Below are 25,931 nucleotides of genomic sequence, written 5' to 3'. Positions count from 1 at the left end.
GCTGCGGGAAGAAATCCTGGGAAAGCGGCGTTCTTGAAACCGTTCCATCCAACTCGGTTCACTCATGTTCGGTGGGAGTTCGCCATGTGGATTTCTTCCAAACAAAAGCCGAATCTTGAGTTTAATAGGAATAAAGAGATTGGGAATTTACCCTGTTGTGGGTGGTGTAGGGCTAAACTCGCTCGGATTTCCACCTCCAAGGGCTACCGTTTCGAGGCGCAGGTGGAGGAGATAGGTGTGAGCACGGGGTTCATCTTCTAGATTTGCCTTGTTTAGCTTGTTTCTTTTCTTTTCTTTTCTTTTTTTTTTTTTTTGTTAGGCTTGTTTCAATAAAAGTAGGCTGTCTTTGGAAGCACAATGCACAGCCGTGGTGTTTCCCGCAGAGTCAGGTGTGGCGCCTACGAAGACGCGGGGCGGGGGGGTGTCTAAGAAACGTGGAACAACAGTTGGGTTTTTCTTTCACACGCTTGTGTATACGGAGAAGTCACACTGATAGCAAGTGATTCCGAAAATTATTATTTAAAAAAATATTTTGTTTATTCATTCACGAGAGATAACAGAGCACAGGCAGAGCGAGAAGCAGGCTGCACGCACGGAGCCCGGCGCGGGATTCGATTCCAGGACCCTGGGGTCACACCCTGGGCCGAAGGCGGGCGCTCAACCGCTGAGCCACCCTGGGATCCCTGATTCCGAAAATTAAACCAAATTTACTTTATCGGCTTCTGATGTTGAGATGGCTCCGCTGTCGCATTAAGAAGGATATTCAGGGGAACAAGCCACTATGTTCACAAAGGGCTTTTCGTTTTCATTTTTCATATTATCAGTGCATTTTATTTAACCGAAGTGCTGTTTATGTGTCTTCCTTTTTCTTTCCTTCCTTTCTTTCTTTCTTTTCCTTCCTTCCTTCCTTTCCCTTTCTTTCCTTCCTTCTTTCCCTAACCATTCCTTCCTTCCTTTCCCTCCCTCCCTTCCTCCCTTTCCCTCCCTCCCTTCCTCCCTTTCCCTCCCTCCCTTCCTCCCTTCCTTCCTTCCTCCCTTCCTCCCTTCCTTCCTTCCTTCCTTCCTTCCCTCCTTCCCTCCTTCCCTCCTTCCCTCCTTCCCTCCTTCCCGTTAAGACAGCGGGAGACTCCGTCCGTTTCTGACTTGCGCAAGCTCCCGGGGGCAGTGGAGGCACTTTGTCTTCACTCGGCCACCGTCCGCGGGGACGGGGCCGGAGAGGGGGCGGGGCCGGGAGTATTTTGTCTGCCGGCAGCCGCCGTCCCGGTTAGTAGTGCGCGAGTTCCGGGCCGGGGGAGCCCGCTGGCGTTGCCGGCACCATGGAGTCGCCTCTGAGCCCCGGCCTCTCTCACCGAGCGGATGAGGACTGGGGTGAGTGGCCGGGGAGCGGGGGCAGGGGGAGATCCTTCCTTCTTCCGCCCGCTTGTGGGGACAGGTGTGGGCTAGCTCGCCGCTTCCGTCCGCGTCTAGCGTCCCCGGTCGGGGTCGGCCCTGGCAGCCGCGAGCGTACAGCGCTGCCCGGTTGGAATTCTCGGTTTGCGCCGTGGCCTCCGGGAGGGAAGCAGGTCCGGCGGTTGTGTGGGAGCGAGGAGGGGCGGGGCGATGGCTGTGACCCCCGCAAAGGCCGCGTGGACGGCGGGCGGTGATCGCCGTGGAGCGTGTCTGTAGGTGCGACGGAGAACCGGAGTGTTTACAGAGGCTCCGTGTCGCAGCTGCTTCTCTTGCTTTAGGCTGATATCCATGAGAGAGAGAGAGAGAGGCAGAGACCCAGGCAGAGGGAGAAGCAGGCTCCGTGCGGGGAGCCCGACGTGGGACTCCATCCCGTGACCCCGGGGTCGCGCCCTGGGCTGCAGGCGGCGCTTGGGCTGCCCTGATGTCCATTTTGGCTAAGAACCAAGGCCCCTGACCTTGGGCCCCTGACTGCCTGCAATCTCACCACTTAAAAACGGACGTAATTCTGATCGCCCTCCTGAAACAGCTTTTTTTTTTCTTCTTCTTTTTTTTTCTTTTTTCTTTCCCTCCTTCCGTATATTCTGTGGTCAGGAAGAGTCCGATGGAAGGCAGTGGGAACGAGAGTGGGGCAACCTCGTCATCCAGGTTATCTAAAGGAACCTTTCTGCTTCGTGCCTTTGTTGTGCGACGTAATCCCAGTGCTGGGATTAGTGGGCCTCAGGGAGAAGTTGGGACGGCGCAGGTCAAGGGGCCCTGTAGTGACCCGACGCCGGTTCACCTGCTTTGGAACTTGGGGGAAGTGGGGAGAAAGCCAGACTCCCGTTCGTATTTTCCCCCCCTTGAGCCGTTATTCTGAGTATCAAGAGTGCAAATCTCAATTCCGTTTTATTGAACTGAAGCCCTCATTTTGATTTTCCACGGACAGAACTTCTTTTCAATTGTATGCAGCGCGAGATTTGTGTTGTCCTTGGCAGATTTCTTAAAGCAGTTGCTGGAAAAAAACTGTAGGGCTGTCAATTTCAAGCGTTATCTTTCTGAGCCAAATACAGCGGTAATAGTAAGAGTTACCGTTTATCTGGCGCTTTATTCGTGTCAGGTATCCTGCGGTGCTTTTACATGCATTATCTTCTTTATTTTTAAAAAATTTTTACATTTATTTATTTATTCATGATAGAGAGAGAGAGGGAGGCAGAGACACAGGCAGAGGGAGAAGCAGGCTCCATGCAGGGAGGGGCAATCCTGGGACTCCAGGATCAGGCCCTGGGCCAAAGGCAGGTGCCAAACCTCTAAGCCACCCAGGGATTCCCCCTGCATTATCTTCTTTAATCCTCCCAGGAGGGCCAGTAGTTATTTACGAATTTACAGATGAGAAAACTGAGGCTGAGAAAGACTGAATGTGCAATCTTCCAGCTAGTGAGTGGCCCAAGCAGGATCAGAATCAGGTTTGTCCACTCCAGAGCCTGTGCCCTTAGTCACTATTCTATAATGCTTTCCTTAATTATTTCTGCAGATTTGATTCTTCCCAAGATCCACCCTCCCATCCCGTTTTTTAATAAATCTATTTCAGAGTATCAAGTAGTTACGATTTTTTTTTTTTTGGTAGTTACGATTTTTGATCAGCTAGTCAACTATTACTTTTTCATGGTATTTTCTTTCTTTTTTTTTTTTAAAGATTTTATTTATTTATTCATGAGAGACACACAGAGAGAGAAGCAGAGACGCAGAGAGTGGGAGAAGCAGGCTCCATGCAGGGATCCTGATGTGGGATTCATTCCCAGGTCTCCAGGATCATGCCCTGGGCTGAAGGCGGTGCTAAACCGCGAACCACTCGGGCTGCCCTTTTCATGGTATTTCTTTCTTTTTTTTTTTTTTTTTGTATTTTTTTTTTTTTTTATTGGAGTTCAGTTTGCCAACATATAGCATAACACCCAGTGCTCAACCCATCAAGTGCCCCCCTCAGTGCCTGTCACCCAGTCACCCCCACCACCCGCCCACCTCCCTTTCCACCACCCCTTGTTCATTTCCCAGTTAGGAGTCTCTCATGTTATGTCTCCCTCACTGATATCTCCCACTCATTTTCTCTCCTTTCCCCTTTATTCCCTTTCATTATTTTTTATATTCCCCAAATGAATGAGATCATATAGCATTTGTCCTTCTCCAGTTGACTTACTTTACTCAGCGTACCCTCCAGTTCCATCCATGTGGAAGCAAATGGTGGGTATTTGTTGTTTCTAATGGCTGAGTAATATTCCATTGTATACATAGACCACAGCTTCTTTATCCGTTCATCTTTCGATGGACACCCAGGCTCCTTCTTCCACAGTTTGACTATTGTGGACATTGCTTCTATAAATATTAGGGTGCAGGTGTTCCAGTGTTTCACTGCATCTGTATCTTTGGGGTAAAAAAATGAATGAAAAATCTAAATGTGAGACAAGAATCCATCAAAATCCTAGAGGAGAACACAAACACCCTTTTTGTACTTGACCACAGCAGCTTCTTGCAAGATATATCTGTGAAGACAAGGGAAACAAAAGCAAAAATGAATTATTGGGACTTAAGATAAAAAGCTTCTGCACAGCAAATGAAACAGTCAACAAAACTAAAGGACAACCTACAGAATGGGAGAAGATATTTGCAAATGACATATCAGATAAAGGCCTTTTCATGGTATTTTTTTTTTAAATTTTTATTTATTTATGATAGTCACAGAGAGAGAGAGAGAGAGACATAGGCAGAGGGAGAAGCAGGCTTCATGCACCGGGAGCCCGATGTGGGATTCTATCCCGGGTCTCCAGGATCGCGCCCTGGGCCAAAGGCAGGCGCCAAACCGCTGCGCCACCCAGGGATCCCTCCATGGTATTTCTTAAACTACAACTGTGGGGCACTTCCTAAAGGCATAATTTTGTCTTCTGATACTCAGGCTGCATTTTGCTGATTAATCTGATAAGTTGATGCCTAATGTTCTTTAAGAGAGCATTCAATTTTTGTAGTCCGTTCACTGACTTAACTCAGGTATCCTACCCTGCCCCTTCCTGAATGTACCGATTTCCCATTGTTTTCCAGGCTTTTCTTTTCAAACTGCTAACACCCTTGGTTGCACACTTTAATTCTGATTTGTTAGGTATTCAGTAAGTAGGATAGATTTTGCGGGCACTAAGGTGAAACACTACTGTCTGCTACTGTTTTTTTGTAGAATATATTCTTTTTCTGGGAGTTGCCATTTTGAATATTCCAAGATTTCACTTATTTGATTTTTTTTTTTAATACTAGAAGGTAGCGGGCAGCCCGGGTGGCTCAGCGGTTTAGCGCCGCCTTCAGCCCAGGGCGTGATCCTGGAGACCCCAGATTGAGTCCCACGTTGGGCTCCCTGCATGGAGCCTGCTTCTCCCTCTGCCTGTGTCTCTGCCTCTCTCTGTCTCTCATGAATAAATAAATCAAAAAATAAATAAAAATAAGTAGAAGGTAGCCAGCTAAATTTAAAAATTCAGATTATGTAATTAGTACTTGTGACTCTAACAACTTGAATAATTAAATGAAAGTGATTAACTCAGAACAGCCTGTGGTAGGATGTGCTTTTTTCCTTTCACTGGGTAATGAAATTTAGAGCAGTGGTCAACAAACATTTTCTGTAAAGGTCCAGATAGTAAGTATTTTAGGCTTTGTGGTCCTGTGGTCTCTGTTGAAACTACTCAGCTCTGCCGTTAAAGTGTAAAAGCAGCCATAGGCAATGTAAACTGAATGTGTAAATGAGTATGGCTGTGTTCCCATACTACTTTATTTATGGACACTGAAATCTGAATTTCACATAATTACTTTATTTTAAGATTTTTACTTATTTTTAAGTTATCTCTCACCCAACATGGGCTTGAACTCACAACCCTGAGATCAAGAGTTGCATGCTCTATTGACTGAGCCAGCCAGGTGCCCCCTGAATTTCAAATAATTATTTTTAGTACTTAATAGGCTTTCTTTTTAGTAGTTTTAGATTTACAGAATAATTGAGTGGATAGTACATAGAATTCTATATACACCCCCCTCCACCGCCAATTTCCATATTGGTAACATCTGTGTTAATGTAGTAAATTTATTACAATTAATGAGCCAATATTGATCCAATATCCTTAACTAAAGTCCATAGTATACAATAAGATTCCCTAGGTGTTGTACATTTTGTGGGTTTTGACGAATACCTAATGTCATGTATGTACATATCCCATAGAATAGTTTCTTGTATCTAAGAAATCCTCTGTGCTCCACTATTCATCCCTCCTTCCCTCCTGAGCAACCACTGATCTTTTCACTATCTACCTGGTTTTGCCTTTTCCAGAATGTCATATAGTTAGACTTGTTAGTAGTTAGCTTTTTCTTTTTTCTTTCTTTTTTTAAAAAATATTTTTTATTTATTTGTTCATGAGAGACACACAGAGGCAGAGACAGGCAGAAGGAGAAGCAGGCTCCCTCCAGGGAGCCCGATGTGGGACCAGATCCCAGGACCCTGGGGTCATGACCTGATTCAAAGGCAGACACTCAACCCCTGAGCCACCCAGGCATCCCTGGTAGCTTTTTCCACTTAGCAACATGCACTTAAGATCTGTCTATGATTTTTCATGGCTTGGTAGCTCTTTTTTTGAAGCACTGAATAGTAATCCATTGTATGGATCTACTACAGTGCATTGGTCTCTCAGCCTGCTGTAACAAAATACCATAGACTGAGTGGTTTAAATCACAGAAATTTTTTTTCCCCGACAGTCTGAAATCAGGCGCCAGCATGGTAAGGTTCTGGTGAGGGCTGTCTTCCTAGCTTGTGGATAGCTGACTTTTCACTGTGTCCTCACAAGGCAGAGGCATGAGAGGTGAAAGGGGGAGGAGGAGAGAAGTGAAGGGAAAGGGAAGAGAATGAGAGGGGAAGGGGTAGGGGAAGGATCTCTCTCTCTCTCTCTCCCCCCCCCGCCCCCCCTCTTTCTATAAGGCCACAGTCCTATCAGATTAGGTACACTGGAGGGGGTTATGGCTTCAATAAATAAATTTGGGGGGCACAATTCAGTCCCTAGCACAGTTTGTTTATCCATTTATCTATTGAAGGATATCTTGGTTGCTTTAAAATATTGGCAATTATATATAAAGCTGCTGTGTTCATGTGCAGCTTTCTTGTGTGGACATGTTTTCAAATCAGTTGGGTAAATACCAAGAAGCACAATTGTTGCATCATATGGTAAGAGCATATTTAGTTTTTCAAGAAAGTTCCAAACTGTCTTTCAAAATGGCTGTGCTGTTTTGCTTTCCTGTTAGCAGTGTATGTTCTTGTTACTCCATATCCTCACTAATGTCTGATGTTGCCAGTGTTTTGGATTTTAGCCATTCTAATTAGTGTGCGTGGTATATTGTTGTTTTAAGGTTTGCTTATTTATTAGAGAGAGAGTACATGTGTATGATGGGGACGGAGGGAGAGGATCTGCAGCAGACTCCCACTGACTGTGGAGCTGGACTTGGGGCTTGATCTCATGACGCTGAGGTTGTGACCTGAACCGACATCAAGAGTGACATCAAGAGTCTGACGCCCTGACTGAGCCCCCCAGGGACCCCCCATTGTTGTTTTAATTTGCGGTTCCCTGATAATCTGTGTTGGAAAGCATCTGTTCATTTGCTTAATTGTCACCCGTATGTCTTTCCTCTCCTTGTCTTCTTTTCCTTTGTCCCTCGCTGTCTCGAGAAACCTCTTGCTACATGTAAGGTAGTATATACAAAGTCAGAAGTTTCTGTCTGCTTCTGTGGTTTCTTTTATATCATCAGTGTCTTCTGTGAAAGTTGGCCTTCCAGTGCTGACCACACAGCCTGGCCCCCCTGGTGGCCACTGCCTTGCCTGAAGGCCTGGTGAATGGTGGCCATTTGCATTCTTGGAACCTTTTTTGCCATCTGGGCCTCTAAAGGTGGGACAGTCACCTTGCTTTTCACTGCTATTTTCAGCTCTTACCAGCTCACTCCCTTCTGCATTCCACTGGGCTCTGTGGCCCTGCTGGGACGCTGCTATCATTTCACTGTTCCCCATTTCCTCTGGGTGATCACTCCCCCCTTAGCCAGGTCAGTTCCACACATGCTCATGATCACCGTTCTCTTGCTTACACCCTTGGTACCTTTGCAGTTCTCTCATGGATGAACCACAAGCTTGGTTAAATCTAAATGATGATGATAGTAATCTGAAACAGGCCTTGAAGTGTGGTCTGACTGGTCATATTTACCTGGTCCTCTCATTCTCCCACTCTGATGGTTGTGTTGTTGTTGTTTCTCCCACTACCTAATCTACCCACTTGCCAGCATATTTGCTTTCTCTTCTCTTGTTGGGAACCATATGCCATAGATCCCTCCTCTTTAGTCAAGAGTGCTGCTCAAGACTTCTTCCTTCTGTTAGGGAGCATATCATCATTTCCCTCTGTACCAGGTCATCTCTCCTAGTAATAAATACGTAGTTGTTGCTCCTATTCCGAGTAAAGAAAAAACCCTCGAAATCCTCTTTAGATATTACTTCTCTAGCTGCTACTGCATTTCTTTTTATTTTACAGCAGAATTCTTTTTTTAAAAATTTTTTAAATTTTTATTTATTTATGATAGTCACACACACACACACACACACAGAGAGAGAGAGAGAGAGAGAGAGAGAGAGAGAGAGAGGCAGAGACATAGGCAGAGGGAGAAGCAGGCTTCATGCACCGGGAGCCCGATGTGGGATTCGATCCCGGGTCTCCAGGATCACGCCCTGGGCCAAAGGCAGGCGCTAAACCGCTGCGCCACCCAGGGATCCCTACAGCAGAATTCTTAAGAAAAGAAAAATAAAAACAAACCTTGTTCACTGACTCCAGTTTCACTTTTCTCATTGTCTCTTGAACTCCCCACAGCCAGGCTCCACCACTCCACCGAAGCTGCTCTCTTACTAAGGTCACCACTGATTTCCATTTTGTTAAACCTGGTGGCCATTTCTTATCTTTCTAAACTGACAAAAAAGAAATGAATACGTAAATGGTCAAGGTCAGGTGGGAAAACTTTCTGCTCTGAGGAGGCTAAAAATAATAGCTACCATAGTTTACTAATATGGAGGAACATCTAGGTATTGAAGAGGATGTTGGAATAGGCAATAGATTTTAGAGATACTTTAGAGGTGACCAGCACCACCACTTTCTTTTGGATGCTTCAGGGGTATTTGATGGATATACATTTATCAACCTACTTTCAATTGTTTTTAAGCCACAGAGAAGTTTTTCTCAAAAACCGCAGGAAATGAAAAGATCAGTACAGTGATACCCTGTATTTTTCCCTCATCTAGATTTACCAACTGTTAACACTCTGCCACATTCACTCTTCCCCATACTTTCCTTCTCTTCCACCATCTGAAAGTAGCTGCAGAGAATATGAAACTCGTAAACATTTCCTCAAATATGTTCTGAGAACAAGGAAATAGGTATTTTTATTTTATTTATTTATTTTTTAAAAGATTTTATTTATTTATTCATGAGAAACACAGAGAAAGAGAGAGGCAGAGACCCAGGCAGAGGGAGAAGCAGGCTCCATGCAGGGAGCCTGACATGGGACTTGATCCTGGGTCTCCAGAATCAGGCCCTGGACTGAAGGCAGGCGCTAAACCGCCAAGCCACCTGGGCTGCCCCAGAAAATAGGTATTTTTAAGCAGCGCGAATTCATACTAATACCTATAGTATAAAGCCAGTGCCGCAGGTTTTTTTTTTTTTCCTCACCTTCTTACATTGTATACTTGATTTTAACATTTTTGTTGTTGTTGTTGCCCCCCCGCGCCCCCCGAGATAACAGGTTTATTGGGAGAACTTATGTACAGGGAGTCCAGGAGTGCCTGACTGGACAAAGCATTCACTGCTGGGTTGCATTTCTTTTCTCTGTGGAAATCCTGATTGCCAATAATATCATGTGCTTTTACAGTCTCACTCTAGCTGCTCTGTTGAAAATAGATTGAAGGACAGGCAAGGGCAGAAGCAGGGAGACCATTTGGAGGCTACTGTAGCAATCCAGGTGAATTGCAGTGGTGGTGGTGGAGGTGATGGGAGTGGTTAGATTATGGATACATACAAATACATCCACTTACACATATGTATATAAACACATGTATTTTTTTGAGGTTTATTTTTTTAGAGTGAGCGTGGGTGGGGAGGGACAGACTGAGACGGAGATGGAGAGATTCTCTCTCCAGCAGACTCCCTGGTGAGTGAAAAGTGGATAAACCTGTGTTCAGTAATTAATGTTTCAGTATTTTATTTTATTTGGAAATGATCTAGGTAGTCAACAGATATCCATCATTTAACTTACCTTACTATAACTTTAAAATTTCAAGTTACCAAAAAGATTTTGGAAACACCTTTTTCTTTTCTTTTTTTTTTTTTTTTTAAAGATTTTCCTTATTTATTAGAGAGCAAGAGCAGGTGCACAGTGCATGTGGAGGGAGGGAGAGGGACAAGCAGACTCTGGGCTGAGTGTGGAGCCTGATGTGGGGCTTGATTCAGAGCTTGATCTCACAACCCTGAGATCATGACCTGAGCCAAAATCAAGAGTCAGACATTTAACAAACTGAGCCACCCAGGTACTCCCATATACATTTTTAATTTAGATTTAAAAATTTTTAAAAAGTTCCAAAACTAAAGAAAATTAAGAACAGTTGAATGCCCTTGACACGGATTCCCTGTTAAATTTTACTACATTTACCTCATTTCTCTTTCAGTAGAGAGAGATCTGTTGACCCATTATCTTTAAATACTACAGTATGTATCCCCTCCCTGCAAAGCAAGGATACTCCTGTATTACTACCATGTACTCCTTCCAGTCAGGATACAAACATTGATATATCAACTATCCATCTCAGATTTTGCCACCTGTCTTAATGGCTATTTTTCCTCTCTCAACTAAAATCCTACCTGCAAATGCACATTACTTTTACTTGTTTGGTTTCCTTAAAGTCCTTCAGTCTGGAATGGTTTTATTAGTCTTTTTCTGTCTCTTGTGTCCTTGACGGTCTTAAAGAACACAGGTTTTCTATTCTCTAAGATGACCCTAAACCTGGGTCTGTCTAGTTTCCTCATGATCAGAATCAGGCCATGCATCCATAGCGGGAATGCCTGAGGAATCATGCTGTGCTCTTCTCAGTGAATCACATTTGAAGGCATAGTATGTTGACCTGCTAGTTGGTATCTGCTAGATTTCACTACTGTGAAGTTACTATTTCCCCTTTTGTATTTGCTTACTGTTTGTGGGGGAGATAATCTGACATGATGCCAATATCCTGTTCCTTGTGAAACCTACACGCGCCAGCCCTAGCCTCTATTGACAGTTCCTGCCTATGTCAACTACCACTCTAATGTCAAATGGTGATTACCTCTGTCATTTTAAAATTATTAATTGACATTGTACTGTAAGAACTTTGTGTGTGTGTGTGTATGTATTTATTTCATTATGGACTCCTATTTGATTCAGTGGGTTAAAATTTGGTACTCCCATTTTATTTCAAATGCTCAGATTTCCCCCAGTTTGACCAGTGGGAATCCATTCATATTAGTTCTTTTATTCTTTTGACATATTCCAGTCATTCTCTGAGAATTTCCTTATTTTCTGGCATAGCAAGATTTTCCATTCTTGTGCTTTCCATGCTTCAGCTCCGAAATCAGCCATTTCTCCAAGGAGCTCTTTAGTGGACTTTCATTTAGTGAAAGATGGCAGTTAGTATCTAAGATCTGAGCACACAGTATTTCTATTGCTACTGGGATACCACTGTTCTAGGACCTTTCAGCCCACGGAACGAAGACCTGTATGTGTGTACATATATACACATGTATACAAACACCTTTAACTGTTCTGTATACATATATTTTTTTTGAAATGGGCTCATACTAATACTTCCAATGCCAGTCCAATATCTTAGGGTTCTTTTTGGCTCTTTCTGTTCCATGTTTGTGCATCCTTACTTAGTAAGAAACCTGGCTCCAAGTATCTTAGATATATTTGATTATTTGCTCAATTGATTAAGGCATTTGTTCAGTGTCATCATTCTCTTAAACACTCTGGCTGTCTCTTCCATCTGCCACTTTGTTCTTCCTCCTGCCTTATTTCCTTGGCAGCCTGGGCATGCTGCCACCAAAACTGGACAGCCCCCCTCTCACACCATCCCATTTCCTTGGATACCAGGCACATTGCCACAGATGATGACACAGAGAGCCCCATCATCCTCATTGCCTTGCTTCCTCAGAGGCTGACATCTCAGTGATGGAAAATGTCTGGGAGAAAAGGAAAGATGAGATGGGAAGGAAGAATGGGAAGGAAAGGTAAAAGCCAGATTATGGGTATATAGTTTGAAGACAGAACTGGTTGGATTTGCTGGTTGTTTGAATATGGAGAATTAAGAAGAGAAGTAACAGTGACTCCACCCAGGGTTTTGGTTTGAGCTCCTGGGAGAATTGAATTGTGATTGACTGAGGTGAGGACAAAGCAGTAGGGGGTTTGGTGGGGGTGACTGCGGGCTCAGTTTGGGATGTGCTAAGTTGGAGACCTCCAAGACGAGGTGTCCAAGAGATAGACTCAGTATGTACATGCATCTTGAGGTACGGGCTGGAGATGTGTATTTGGGAATCCTTGGCATTTAGATGCTATTTAAAGCCATGAGCTCAGCTGAGATCACAAAGGAAATAGAATAGATAGAAAAGTTTATGCTGGACCCAGGGACAATTTCGTGCCAGGAGATAGGAGGAACCAGCAAGGTAGGGTCAGCCAGTGAGATGGAGGTAAACCAGGTGGGTGCTGTAATTTGGAAGCCAAGTGAAGCATGTGTTTCAGTTAACAGGATCAGCAATGTCCAGTGCTGCTGATAAGGAAGATGAGGACCTTGAATCTACCATTGGATTTAGGTCGTAGAGGTCGTAAAGGTCGTTGGTGACACTGATAACCCGTTGTGTGTGTGGGAGAGGTGCTTGGTGAAAACAGGCTCCGGAAAGAATGGGAGAAGAGAAACGAGGCAGCAGTTGAGAGAACTCTCTCAAGGGTTGCAGCCTGTCTGTGAGGCACAGAGCCACCGCTGACCACTTAAGTGTTTTTGGCTCTGCCACCGAGTTTTAGGTTGTCCTTTGGCGAGAGCTGTGTGAATAACCTTTCGTTACTACTACACACAATTTTTTGCTAGGTATTATTTTGCTGTAGGTTAGTGAAATGATTCTGTCACTGGCCGAGTTAATGATAGACTGGTGGTGTAGCTCCTGTATACGTTACGTGAGGAAATCTCCAGAGCAGTTTGAGTGGCATGATACAAGGGAGTACAAAAGCAAACATAGATTTGGAAAACTCTTTGAAGTTCTTGAGATTCTGAAAATGTTAGAGAAAATGGACACTTCACAGATTGTATGGTAATCAGCCACCTTTGACTTTGTCAGCGTCTTGACCTTTCTCTATAGGAAGTTGAATCAACCCAGATTATTAAAGAATATTTTCTGTGTCTATAAATTTCTTGGTTTATAATGGAATCTTATCAGGAAATTAGAAATAGTTAGATATGTTGAAGTAAATTTAATGGCTTAGATAAGCGAGTCTTTTATTGTTTAGATAGAAAATTGGTTGTACCCTTAACTAAGGCTTGGATGGTGAAATGTGGTCCGTGGGCTGCCATATTCCTCTTCTGTCATCACTGCTGATGAACCATGGTTCATTCATTTATTTTTTCTTTTCTTTTCTTTTCTTTTCTTTTCTTTTCTTTTCTTTTCTTTTCTTTTCTTTCTTTCTTTCTTTCTTTCTTTCTTTCTTTCTTTCTTTCTTTCTTTCTAAAAAAATTAATTTCAGAGGTAGAATTTAGTGATTCATCAGTTACATATATTACCCAGTGCTCATTAATTATATCACATACTTTCCTTAATGCTCATCACCTAATTCTCCCTCCAGCAATCCTTAGTTTGCTTCCTATAGTTCAGAGTCTCATGGTTTGCCTCCCTCTCAATTTTCATCTTATTTTAACTTTTCCTTCCCTTACCCTAAATTCATTTGTTTTGTTTCTTAAATTCCACATAGAAGTGAAATCATGTGGTATTTGTTTTTCTCTGACTGACTTATTTCGCTCAGCGTAATACCCTCTAGTTCCATCCACATTGTTGGAAATGGCAAGATTTCATTCTTTTTGATGACCGAATGATGTTCCATTGTGTATATGTATATCACACCACATCTTCTTTATTTTTTTTTTAAGATTTTATTTATTTATTCATGAGAGACAGAGAGAGAGAGAGAGAGAGAGAGCGAGAGAGAGGCAGAGACACAGGCAGAGGGAGAAACAGGCCCCATGCAGGAAGCCTGATACGGGACTTGATCCTGGGTCTCCAGGATCACACCCTCGACTGAAGGAGGCTCTAAACTGCTGAGCCACCCTGGCTACCCACATCTTTATATATTCATCTGTCGATAGACATCTGGCTCTTTCCATAGTTTGACATAGACATTGCTGCTATAAACATTGGGGTGCATTTGAATCACTATGTTTGTATCCTTTGGATAAATACATAGTGCAATTGTTGGGTCATAGGGTAGCTCTATTTTTAACTTTTTGAGGAACCTCCATAGTGTTTTCAGAGTGGCTGCACCAGTTTGCATTCCTACCAACTGTGTAAGAGGGTTCCCCTTTCTAACCATGGTACGTTTTCATGTTGAGCCCAGATGTAGCCTCAGAATTACTGTTAGCAATGTTCCAGAAAGTCACTACCATTTAGTCCAGTGTGACCTAACATAAAACTTGTTTGTTAATCCCTGGTAAAAGGATTTAGGTCACAAGTTAAAAATTGTGTGGAAAACAATACGTGAATTAGAAACAGCTTTGAATTGGTTATCATTTACACTGCTAGAGTTTATCGATAATAGTAATGGCTAATGAGAACCCATAATAGAGCTGGCATAGAGATGCATTGCTTATTCTTTTATTGGAACATTGAATTGACAACTAATCTCTATTCCTTTTTTTTTTTTTTTTTTAATCTCTACCCTTTTGTGCAAAGATTCTACTCTGTTTGCTGAACTTGGCTATTTCACAGATACAGATGACCTGCAATTGGATGCAGCAAAGGAAACTTATGTAAGTATGTACTAGGGGAGAGTTATTGAGTAATAGGATATTTATTGCAAGATGATTTCAGGGTAACAGGGTTTAGGCTAATGATTTGTAAGTTTAAATAATTTTTAGTGTTAATTATGAAAGCAGCTATTTTTTGCTCAGTAAATTTTGGATTGTAGAAATTGCATCTATCTTGGTAGAAGACTTGTATTCTAAGTGTACCTTTGACTCAAGGGTTGAGTGACTTTGGAAAGGCCACTTAATTGCTTACCTTTTGGCTTTTATAGATATTTTGCTGCATAAGGGCAACATAAGAGTGTATGTGAATCATGGATCCAGTCAAGTAGAACTTAATTCCTTTTTAAAAGCTTATGTATCCTTAATGTAGAAAGCTCTGAAATTTAGACATGTCCTTACTTTTTACTTTTCAGTGGTTACAAGTCTGTATAAAAGCCATTATTATAGCACTTGGAATCCTCAAAAATACCTTTTTTTCCTTTTTTGTGTTAGTACATAGTACATTGGCCTACAGAACTTTTATTTTGTCTTACTCTTTAATGGATGAGGTGCTGTTTCACTTGGAAAGTAATTCAGATGAATAGAGTGATTTTTATATGTACATCAATCAGGTTGGATATTTGTTACTTATTTTTAAGCTCCTTTTTTAAAAGATTATTTACTTATGTTAAGATTTTATTTATTTATTCATGAGAGACATAGAGACAGATGCAGAGACATAGGCAGAGGGAGAAGCAGACTCCTCGCAGGGAGCCTGATGTAGGCTTCAATCCCAGGACCCTGGATCATGACCTGAGCTGAAGGCAGACGCTTAACATACTGAATCACCCAGGCACCTATGTGATATATTTTTTTGATAAGTACATGAAATTATAATAGTTTTTGTTTACTTTATGAGATTTTGAGAATGTACACTATTGATTAAATTGACTTTAAATATTAGGCAATTGCCTAAACTATTCATTTACAACCTCTACAGCTAAAGCCACCAAGAAACACCATGGTAAGTTTGAAAGGTTCAGGGAAATATGATCCTCATTTTGTAACTAACATTCTTACCTTATACAAGGTGTTCAGTCTTTCTGTTTCTTAGTTTTTCTAGTATAAAGTTAAGGGATTGGATTAGATGGTTTCTGACGGATCTGTTAGCTTTTTTTTTTTTTTTTTTTTAAAGATTTAATTATTTATTAATGAGAGACACACACAGAGAGAGGCAGAGACACAGACAGAGGGAGAAGCAGGCTCCATGCAGGGAGCCTGACGTGGGACTCGATCTTGGGTCCCCAGGATCACGCCCTGGGCTGCAGACGGTGCTAAACCGCTGAACCACCCGGGCTGCCCTCCTGTTAGCCTTAAAATTATGTTATTTTCTTCTACGCATGAGTTTGCCATGAGAAGTCATGGAAGAGCCAGAATATAGAAGCACAAATATGTTTCACCTTATACAAAATAGGCCTTAATGTTAAGTTTCCAAACAGATAAATATCTTTTTTTTAAGATTTTATTTATTTATTCATGAGAGACACAGAGAGAGAGGCAGAGACATAAGCAGAGGGAGAAGCAGGCTCCATGCGGGGAGCCTGATGTAGGACTAGATCCCAGGACCCTGGGATCACGACCTGAGCCGTGATCAGCCGTGAAGGCAGATGCTCAAACGCTGAACCACCCAGGCATCCCTTAGAAAAAATTTTTAGGTTGGGTAATAGCAATTATATTATTTATGACAAATTGTGTTTGATAGTTTGATTTCTAGGTCTGTATATTTTATTCTTCTAATAATTTTTTGCTGATTTAAAACCTACAGGAAAACAATTTTGATAATCTTGATTTTGACTTGGATTTGATGCCTTGGGAAACAGGCATTTGGGACATCAACAACCAGTTCTGTACAGGTAATGATGTATTTCATTGGTAAAAATTTTAACCAAAAGAAAAAAAAATTTAACCAGATCCATTTTATTTCGTAGTTTGGTAATAGTCAACATTAGGTGGGGTTATTGGGCTATTTTGATGGGTTAAAGAATTCTAGAGACTAGATACTCTGCTTCTGAGGTGGCAGTGCACGCGTAAGTGTCTTGCCCAAGTGGATATAAAGAATTTCATAAGTATATTTCAGACATATAATAAAGAATTCATATCAGAAATCCTGATTTTGAATTCTGTATAATATCTTTATAAGAGGTTAACCTGTCTGAGAACCAAACAGTATTTAGGGAATCAGAGAAAGGCTTGGGGTTATCAGAACTTAGGAAGTTGGTATGGGGGGGTCCCTTGCATTTGATATACATACTTCTGCGGAGTATGTATATACACCACCTGGCTGATGCTAGTGTCTTTAAGGGGCCCTGATGAAGTAGGATGAAATTTAGATGTACTAAGAGAAGCTGGGACCTGGAGCAAACTGTCACTTGTGGGATGAAGCTGATGGGAGGAGGAAGAAACCCCTTTCTCTCCTTTCTTTGCTTTAGCATCTTTCCAGTATCCCCCATTGATAGGCCTTAAAAGGGAGCCAGCTGGGACATGTCTTAATACTGTGCATCACAGATTATATATAGGAAGTAGACTTAAGAGCTGAGTGATAGTGGGTAAGTCAGCAGCACATCCTCCCACCCAAAATGCAGTCCTCCTGGCCCCTGCATGTCCGAGTCCCCCATTTTATGTATTTATGTGTCTTGCTCAATGTCCGTCTTCTCTCATAGACTATGGGCTCCCCAAGGCCAAGGTTCTGGTTATTGTTGTTATGTAACTACTCTAAAACTTAGTGTCTTAAACAATATTGTATTATGCTCCCAGAATCTGTGAGTCAGGAATTTGGACAGGGTACACCAAGAATGGCTTGTCCCTGCTCTGTGATGTCCAGACCTCCCCTGGGAAGATTGAAGGCTGGAGTAGCTTGAAAGGTGGGGGCTAGAATAACCTTAAGACTCACCTCACCTCATGCTCCTCAAAAAGAAAAAAAAAAAAAAGATTTCTTCACACATCTCTTGCCTGGCCTGAATGGCTTGATGGCTAGGACTGTGGGCTAGAGCACCTGCACATGGCCTTACAGTGTGGCTTGGCTTCCTTTCAGTTTGGTGGTCTCAGGGTAGTCAGACTTCAGAGGTTCAGGTGTGGGTGTTCCAGCACACACAGTAGCAGCTGCATTGCTTCATGTAACCCAGCCTTGGAATTCATGTAGCATTACTTCATACTCTGTTGTTTGAAGGAGTCAGAAGCCCACCTTGATTCAAACAGACGGGAAGTAGATGCTACTTCTTGATGGAGGGCAAGATCACATTATAGATTGTGAGGGATGGTAGATATTTTGCAGCTAAGTTTGGACAACGTTGCGTGGGCTGCCATTGCTCAATAAGTTTTTACAAATACATTTTATCAAAACATACGGACATTTTTGTGAGTTTTAATTGCATCGTCAAAAATGTTCTCCAAAATAATTGTTTCTGAATTCTTACGTTTTTGAAAGTTTTTTTGGGAGGAATCCATAATTTTTTTGCATATGGTGTAATACTCAAAAGGTACAAAAAGTCAATAGGGTAGAAAACTGTCTCCTTTTGCTGTTGTTCCTTAGCTAACGTGGTCTCCCCAGACACAACCACAGTTACCAATTTGCTGTGTTTCTCCTTCCAGAGAATTAGTGCAGATGGGAGTAGATGTGTACATGTACACATATATAATTTATTACATAAATGGTAGCTTACTGGATACACTGTTTTTTGCATCTTGAATTTTCATTTGATGATAATGCTTTGGTGACCTTAGCTTCTGATATGATTGAATTTTAAGAGTAGATTTTACCTTCCTTACTCACTTGGTTCTGAGTTTATATTGTTCAGTGGGAAAATTCTTACTCCATGTTTTTCAGTTAAAGATGTGAAAGCAGAAGCTCAGCCACTGTCTCCAGCCTCCTCAAGTGGTTCAGTGTCCTCTCCTCAGTCGGTAGACTCTTGCTCTTCAACTCAGCACGTTCCTGTAAGTAGCCAGTCCTCCTGACGGTTTTGGTTCTAATGCTGTCTGGGACATACGCATCTGGAGGGGGCAGTCGTCATTTATGAAGCGTGGCTGTGAGCCTTATGATCTCGTTTAATCCCGGGAACCCGAGTTTTGAGGAGGGGCCTCGGGAGAGCCAGCAAGCTCTTCCTCTCTGCCTTTGCCCTTTTCCCCGTGTTCCTGCCTTCATGGTTTCATTGTTTCATTGGTTTCTTCACACTTTACCAGTATCCAGTATTTTTTTGTTCATTAGCTTACTGCCTTTTATCCCTGCTACCCTCTCTCCTGCCTGTCAGAATATATGTTCTTTGAGGACCGCGAAGACTCTAAAATGGTCTGATTCGTAACTCCTTGGTCATAGAACCTAGAATGGATTCCTTAATGCAGGAATGCCTGGTACTACCTTTGTTTCTTTTTCTTTTCTTTTCTTTTTCTTTTTCTTTCTTTCTTTCTTTTTTTTTTTTAAGATTTTGTTTATTTATTCATGAGAGACAGAGAGGCAGAGACACAGGCAGAGGGAGAAGCAGGCTCCGTGTAGGAAGCCCGACACAGGACTTGATCCTGGGTCTCCAGGATCACGCCTTGGGCTGTAGGCGGCGCTAACCCGCTGAGCCACCCAGGCTGCCCTCTTTTCTTTTTTAAGGAAATTTTATGTATTCATTTGAGAGAGAGAGAGAGAGAGAGAGAGAGAACACACGCATGAGCAGGAAGAGAGGCAGAGGGGAGAGTGTGAAGCAGACTCCTCACTGAGCCGGGAGCTGACTCAGGGCTCTATCCCAGGACCTGGAGATCATAACCTGGGCTGAAGGTAAACACTTAACCATCTGAGCCACCCAGGTGGCCCCTAGTACCACCTTTGAATGGGGCTAAGGTTTTTATAAAAATCTGGTAATGTCTTAAAAATACTTTTGTTCTCCAGACAAAAGCTCTGAGTGTGGGAAAAGGAAATACCAAAGTATTTAGGTACTTTTTTGAATGGAGGAAGGGGAAATTTACAAAGAAAAATTCAAATTAATATTTCAGTACATTATATCTGCTGTAAATTGAGGTATCCTCATTCTGGCAGACTCAGCATCTAGTCAACTATGAAGTCTGGACATTTCAATCCAGTTACTGTCTCTGTGATTCATTTTCTCCAACCCTGCCAGGCCATCATCATCTCACCAGGATTAAGTCAGTAGGATTTTAACTCACCTCTCTGTCTCCTGACTCCCCCAGCTTTTCTTAGCAGAGGAATCTTCAAAGAGAAATCTTTCAGAATTACAAATTTCATTGTGTCGGTTTTTACTTAAACCTTTTAATGACTTCCCAGCCCTTACAAGGATGAAATTCAGACTCCGGGAGTACTAGGCCCTTTATGACCTGCCTCCTGCTTACTTTTCTGGTGCTGTTTCTCACTCTTCCTTCCTATCTTCACATTCCCCTTACTTCTAACCCTACAACAGTTCCTACCCAAGAGCTCCCGTGCTCTTCAACTCATTTAGCACCTATGCCAGACACTGTTCAGAGCCTGGCAGTGAATAAGAGCGCTCATATCTCAGCTCTTAAACTTGTAAGTTTTTGTACATGCTCTCCTGCCTGGAATAGCCCTGTTTTTTTCCTTCCTTTGAAAAACTCCTGTTCATCCTCTTTTAGTCCCAGTTCAAAAAGAACTTTCTCTGAAACTTTTCTCTGATTGCTACCACTGGAAGTTCTCTGTGGCCCCACAATTTCTCCAAATCATTTAATTTTTAAAAATTTAACTTATTTGGGGCATCTGGGTGGCTCAGTCTGTTAAGTGTCTGCCTTCAGTTCAGGTCATGATCTCATGGTCGTGGGATTGAGCCCCCACTTGGGCTCCCTGCTCCTGGGGGTTGGGGGGGGTTTCTTCTCCCTCTCCCTCTGCCTGCAGCTCCCCCTTCTTGTATGCTCTCTCTCACTCTCTGTCAAATAAAATCTTGGAAAAAAATTTAATTTATTTGAAAGTCAAAAAGTATATAACAACATATATTTACAGAAGCTTGATTTCTTTTCTTTCCTTTCCACCCATCCTTACACAAAAGGTAGCATACTCTATACTTTTGTTATGCATCTCGCTAGTTTAATTTGGTGGTATATCTTGGAGGTAAGTCTAGTTTTAGGATACAGGATATTTCTCATTCTTTATATGGGTGCTTGGTGTTGCATTGTGTGGATATTTCTTACTTTCTTTAGTGATTTCCTTATTGATGAACCTTTGTGTTGTTTTCAGTCCTTTCCAGGCTCAAATAATACTGTAGTGAATAACATTTTATATAAGTCACTTCATATTTTTGCCAGGATATCTTCGGGATATATTCCCAGAAGTGAGGTTGTTGAGATGATGATGACTACATTTGTAATGTTGTGGATCGTAACCAGGTTTCCCCCTGTAGAGTTGTATAGTTGTGTGGTCTGATTAGCGGTGTGGAAGAGGGCCAGTTTTCCCATCATTCATATGCAGCATGCTTTTGTTCTCTTTAATTCTCTTTAATTCTAGGTGTGGTTGAACATCTTCTCAAATATTTCATATGTTTAAGGCCCATTTATATTTCTTTTTTATTGATCTATCAGTTCAATTTTGGTCCACTTTTATATTGGATCGTGTTGATCTTTTCTCTTCAAATTTCTAAGTTTTATTACATATTAGGATTGTTAGTCCTTAGTTTGTGAAATAAGTTAACAAGTACTTTTTCTTCAATTTGTCATTTTTCTTAAAGCTTTATGTCTCGTTTATTTTCTCCAGGCCTTATCACCCCCAGATAGTTTACTGTCTACTTCCTACAAGCAAGGCTGTGCCTTCTGTAGCCACAAGACAACCATTAACATCAGAAAATAAATGTTGATACATTACTTTCATCCAGTCAGCCTTCAACTCCCTCCTAGATTGTGCCAGTTGTCCCAGAGATGTCCCTTAGACTGGCAACAGCATCTCATGTAAAATCAAGCATCATATATGGTTGGCTTGTCTCTTTCATTTTCTTCAGGTAAAATGGTTCATTCTTCCTCAACTTTCATGACCTTGTCACTTGTAGAGACTAAAGACTAGTTATTATGTAGAATGTCCCTCATTTGGGAGTCTGATGTTTCCTAGGGCTTAGATTCAGGTTTTGTACCCATGGCAGGAATCTCACCAGGATGATGCTGTGTCTATCTCATTTACTTTTGATGAAGTGGCACACAATTTCAATTTGTCATTACTGATAAGCTTCACTTTGTTCGCTTTGTTAAGGTAATGTCTGCCAGGCGTTTCCTCTGTGAAGTTCTTTCTCTCTTTGCCATAAATAAGTATTCTGTGAGGAAGTACTTTAAAATTATGTTAAAAAAGTCCGGTTTCTCATCAAAGCTTAAGTTTATCCATTTACTTCTTTAAATCAGTATGGACTCATGGTTTCTTCTTTTATTAACAGGGTTTAATCCATTTCTGTAATTATTCAGATTCTGTGTTGTCTTGGATTTGGCCAGTATGACTCCCTTCATACTGACTCCTGTGTTCTTTTAACATCTCTTCATTGGGCTGTGACACCCTAGATTAGGCTGACCCAATTTTGATGCCCTTATCACCCTGCTCTGACTCCCCGTGCTGGTTGTTCCGCCCCATCACCACGTGAACACTCTCTCCACCTGCCTTAGTTTGGGCTCTGACACTCTACCAGCCTACCTGTCTGTGTGGATGTTAGTCTTGATCTGCCCCATCTAGTAGCTTTAAGGTCAATTTATTCAGCAAGAAGTATTTTTGTTTGCTTGTTTATTTGTTTTTTAGATTCCACATATAAGTGAAATCATATGGTATTTGTCTTTCTCAGTCCGACCTATTTCACTTAGCATAATACCCTCTAGATCCATTCATGAGTAAGAAATATTTCCTGAGTGACTATTAACACATAGTTTTAGTAAGTTTTTATTTTTATTTATTTATTTTTAAAGATGTATTTATTAGAAAGCACACATGAGGGGGGAGGGACGGAGCTGAGGGAGAGGGGGAGGGAAAGAATCTTAAGCAGATTCCCTGCTGAGCGTGAAGCCCAACGTAGGGCCCGATCCCACTACCTGGAGATCATGACCTGAGCCAAAATCAGGAATTGGAAGCTCAACTGATTGAACCACGTAGGCACCCCATAAGATTTTATATTTCATTTAAATATCTGATCCACTTGAAATTATCCTGGTATATATGAGATACAAATCTAATTTTTATGTTTTCCCAAATGACTATCAAAAGAATGGTTCCAATACTAAAAGTTCATCTTGTTTTCACTGATTTCAATTTTGTGTACGTATTTTAAGTTTATATAAATGATGTTATATTAGATCTCTTTGTATTTCTTTTATGTATTTATTTAGTTTTTAAAGATTTAATTTATTTATTTGGTGGGGAGAGAGAGAGAGGGCACAAGTGGAGTGTGGAGTGGCAGAGGGAGAGGGAGAAGCTGACTCCCTGATGAACGGGGAACCCGATATGGGGCTTGATCCTGGAACCTTGGAATCATGACCTGAACCAAAGTAGATGTTTAACCCACCGAGTAACCCAGGCACCCCTGTATTCCTTTTAAAAATCATCACAATATATTTTTTTAAGATTTTATTTATTCATGAGAGACACAGAGAGGCAGAGACACAGGCAGAGGGAGGAGAAACAAGCTCTCTGAAGGGACTCGATCCCAGGACCCCAGGATCATGCCCTGAGCCTGAAGGCAGATGCTTAACCACTGAGCCACCAAGGTGCCCCTCATCACAGTATTTTTAAGATCAATTCATATTGTTCTGTGTACGTCAATTTGTTGAATCTAACTGCCCAACACTTGGTGTATGTGTTCACTGTAGTTTACGTACATCAGTGAGCGTTATCAAAAATGTCCTTTTATAGGCCTGTGTGAGAATTCTTTTCCAGCAGTGGAAGTGCTCAGTGGTAGAGTGTAGACACTTAATTTGACAAGTATTGCCATCTTGCTCTCTAGGTACCTGTGGTAGTCTGCAATCCCAGAGAAGTACTTGAGGATCCTTGTAGCTTCTCTTTGCTGCTAATGCTCAGTGTTGCCTGGCTTTCTAATTTTTGCCAGATGGTGTAATTTTTTGTTTGTTTTGTTTTAATTTGTATTTCTTTGGTTACTCACTGTTTTGAACATTTCTTTTTAAAAAAGATTTTAATTATTTATTCATGAGAGAGACAGAGAGAGAGAGGCAGAGACACAGGCAGAGGGAGAAGCGGGCTCCTCTCAGGGAGCTGGATGTGGGACTCGATCCCAGGACTCCAGTATCACACCCTGAGCTGAAGGCCAGATGCTCAACTGCTGAGCCACCCAGGTGTCCCTGACGATCTCTTTACATGCTTATTAGCCTTTTGGATTTGGATATTTTTTCTTCTATAAATTGTTTATTTCTGTCTTTTGCATTTTTCTATTGAGTTGTTTTTTTCTTTTTCTTTTTTTTAAAGATTTTATTTATTTGAGAGAGAGTGAGTGAGAGAGAGCGAGCCAGCACAAAGGAGGTTGGGGAGGAGTAAAGGGAGAGAGCCATGTGGGGCTCCATCCTGGGACTCTAGGGTCGTGACCTGAGCTGAAGACAGATGCTTAACTGACTGAGTCACTCAGGTGCCTAGAATTGTTTTTTTCTTACTAATTTTCAAGAATTCCCTCTATGTTTGAGGTAGTAACTTTGTTGGGTTTAGATGTTACATATATCTTTTAAATTTCTATTATCTATTAGCTTTGCAGTCTTTATTGAGTAGAAGTTTCTAATATTGAGTATTCAGATTCATTTTTTTTTCACTTTGCCTTTTTCGGTTTATTTTTGAAGTTTCTTTTTTTTTTATTTTTAAAGATATTTATTTATTCATGGGAGACACACAGAGAGAGGCAGAGACACAGGCAGAGGGAGAAGCAGGCTCCATGCAGGAAGCCCGACGTGGGACTCGATCCTGGGACTCCAGGATCACGCCCTGAGCCAAAGGCAGATGCTCAGCTGCTGAGCCATCCAGGCATCCCTTGAAGTTTCTTTTTTAAGAAGTCTTTCTCTGCTTGTAGGCCAAAAAGATATTCTCCTATATTTTTTTCTATTAACTATATGGTTTACCTTTCACATTTAGATTTCTTAATACCTTTAGAAACTACTTTAATATGTGGTGTTAGTTAGGAATCTAGTTTTAAATTTCTCTAGTGAACCAATTTCCCCAGTTGTATCACCTTTATAATCATTCTGTTAAAGAATATCTTATGTCTTGGGGCTCCTGGGTGGCTCAGTCAGCATCTGTCTTCAGCTCAGCTCATGATCTCAGGGTTCTGGGATTGACCCTGCTCCTGTCAGGCTCCCTGTTCAATGGGGGGTCTGCTTCATGCTCTCCCTCTACCCCTCCCCCCAGCTCATGCTTTCTCTCTCTCTTTCTCTCTCAAATAAATAAAATCTTTTTTTTTAATAAATAAAATCTTTAAAAACAATAAATTTGACTTTGTTTGACATTTGCATTTCTTTTAATTGAAATGGCTGTTCCAGTCCCTGTCCATTTTTGACAAATATTTCCCCCAGTATATACTTTTTAACTTTGTTTATGGTCTGTTTTTCATTATAAAGTATTTTAACTGTTGTTCAAATTTCTTCCTTTATGGCTTCTGAATTTTTTTTAGGGGGCCTACCTCATGCTTGGAGTAAACAAGTATTCTCTTAATTTTTCGTTTAGTAATCTCATAGCTTATTTTGAAGATGGCATGATGTATTTATATATGCTTATTGCATTATTATGGTATTTTGACATCTCTTCCTCTCAGAATAGAAATGCTACTTTTATCTTGTGTTAAGCTTCTTTATGCCAACAAAATGAGATCCACTGAATGTTAAAAGACTTGGAAAATCTTATCTTCATCTCTATATTAACAACTCACTTATTAAATAAAATAGCCCTGTTCCTTTTAGTGTTTGTCTTTCTTTCAAAATATTTGAGACAAAGGCAACATTAATAAATAAAAAAGAGTAAAAATAGTAAGAATTATTTGTCTTGAGTTTCTTATAAGACTACTGAATAAGAGATTGGGGGAAAGGATATTGGCATCTCATTTTATTTTTTATTTATTTTTAAAGATTTTATTTATTTATTCATGAGAGACGCATAGAGAGGCAGAGACATAGGCAGAGAGAGGGACAGGCTCCCTGCAAGAGCCTGATGTGGGACTCTATCCCATGACTCCAGGATAAGGCCCTGGGCCGAAGGTAGGCGCTAAACTGCTGAGCCACCTGGGCATCCTGGATATTGGCTTTATTTATTTATTTATTTATTTATTTATTTATTTATTTATTATTTTTCTTCCCGGATATTGGCATTTTAATCATAGTTCTATAATATACTAAATGTATGGCTAGAAACCAAGTAAATATCAAGTGTGTGGGAGGAAATGTAGGAGCA

At 41.4% G+C, this 25,931-nt stretch overlaps 1 protein-coding gene across 1 annotated transcript in view; it reads left to right on the top strand.

The window, feature by feature from the left end:
• Window positions 1-25,931, top strand: part of ATF6 (activating transcription factor 6) — a 202,928-nt gene continuing 176,997 nt past the window's right edge. The window contains exons 1-4 of the mRNA XM_025991244.2: window positions 1-1,368; window positions 14,481-14,557; window positions 16,359-16,446; window positions 18,417-18,523. Of these exons, the coding sequence (XP_025847029.1) occupies window positions 1,317-1,368; window positions 14,481-14,557; window positions 16,359-16,446; window positions 18,417-18,523 (324 nt within the window). The 5' untranslated portion in view covers window positions 1-1,316. The remainder of the gene's footprint in view (window positions 1,369-14,480; window positions 14,558-16,358; window positions 16,447-18,416; window positions 18,524-25,931) is intronic.

This window comes from Vulpes vulpes, chromosome 5 (assembly GCF_048418805.1).
Source record: "Vulpes vulpes isolate BD-2025 chromosome 5, VulVul3, whole genome shotgun sequence".
In the NCBI taxonomy this organism is placed as follows: Eukaryota; Metazoa; Chordata; class Mammalia; order Carnivora; family Canidae; genus Vulpes; species Vulpes vulpes.
Note: the sequence above shows the minus strand (reverse complement) of the source record. Positions and strands in the feature narration are given on the sequence as shown.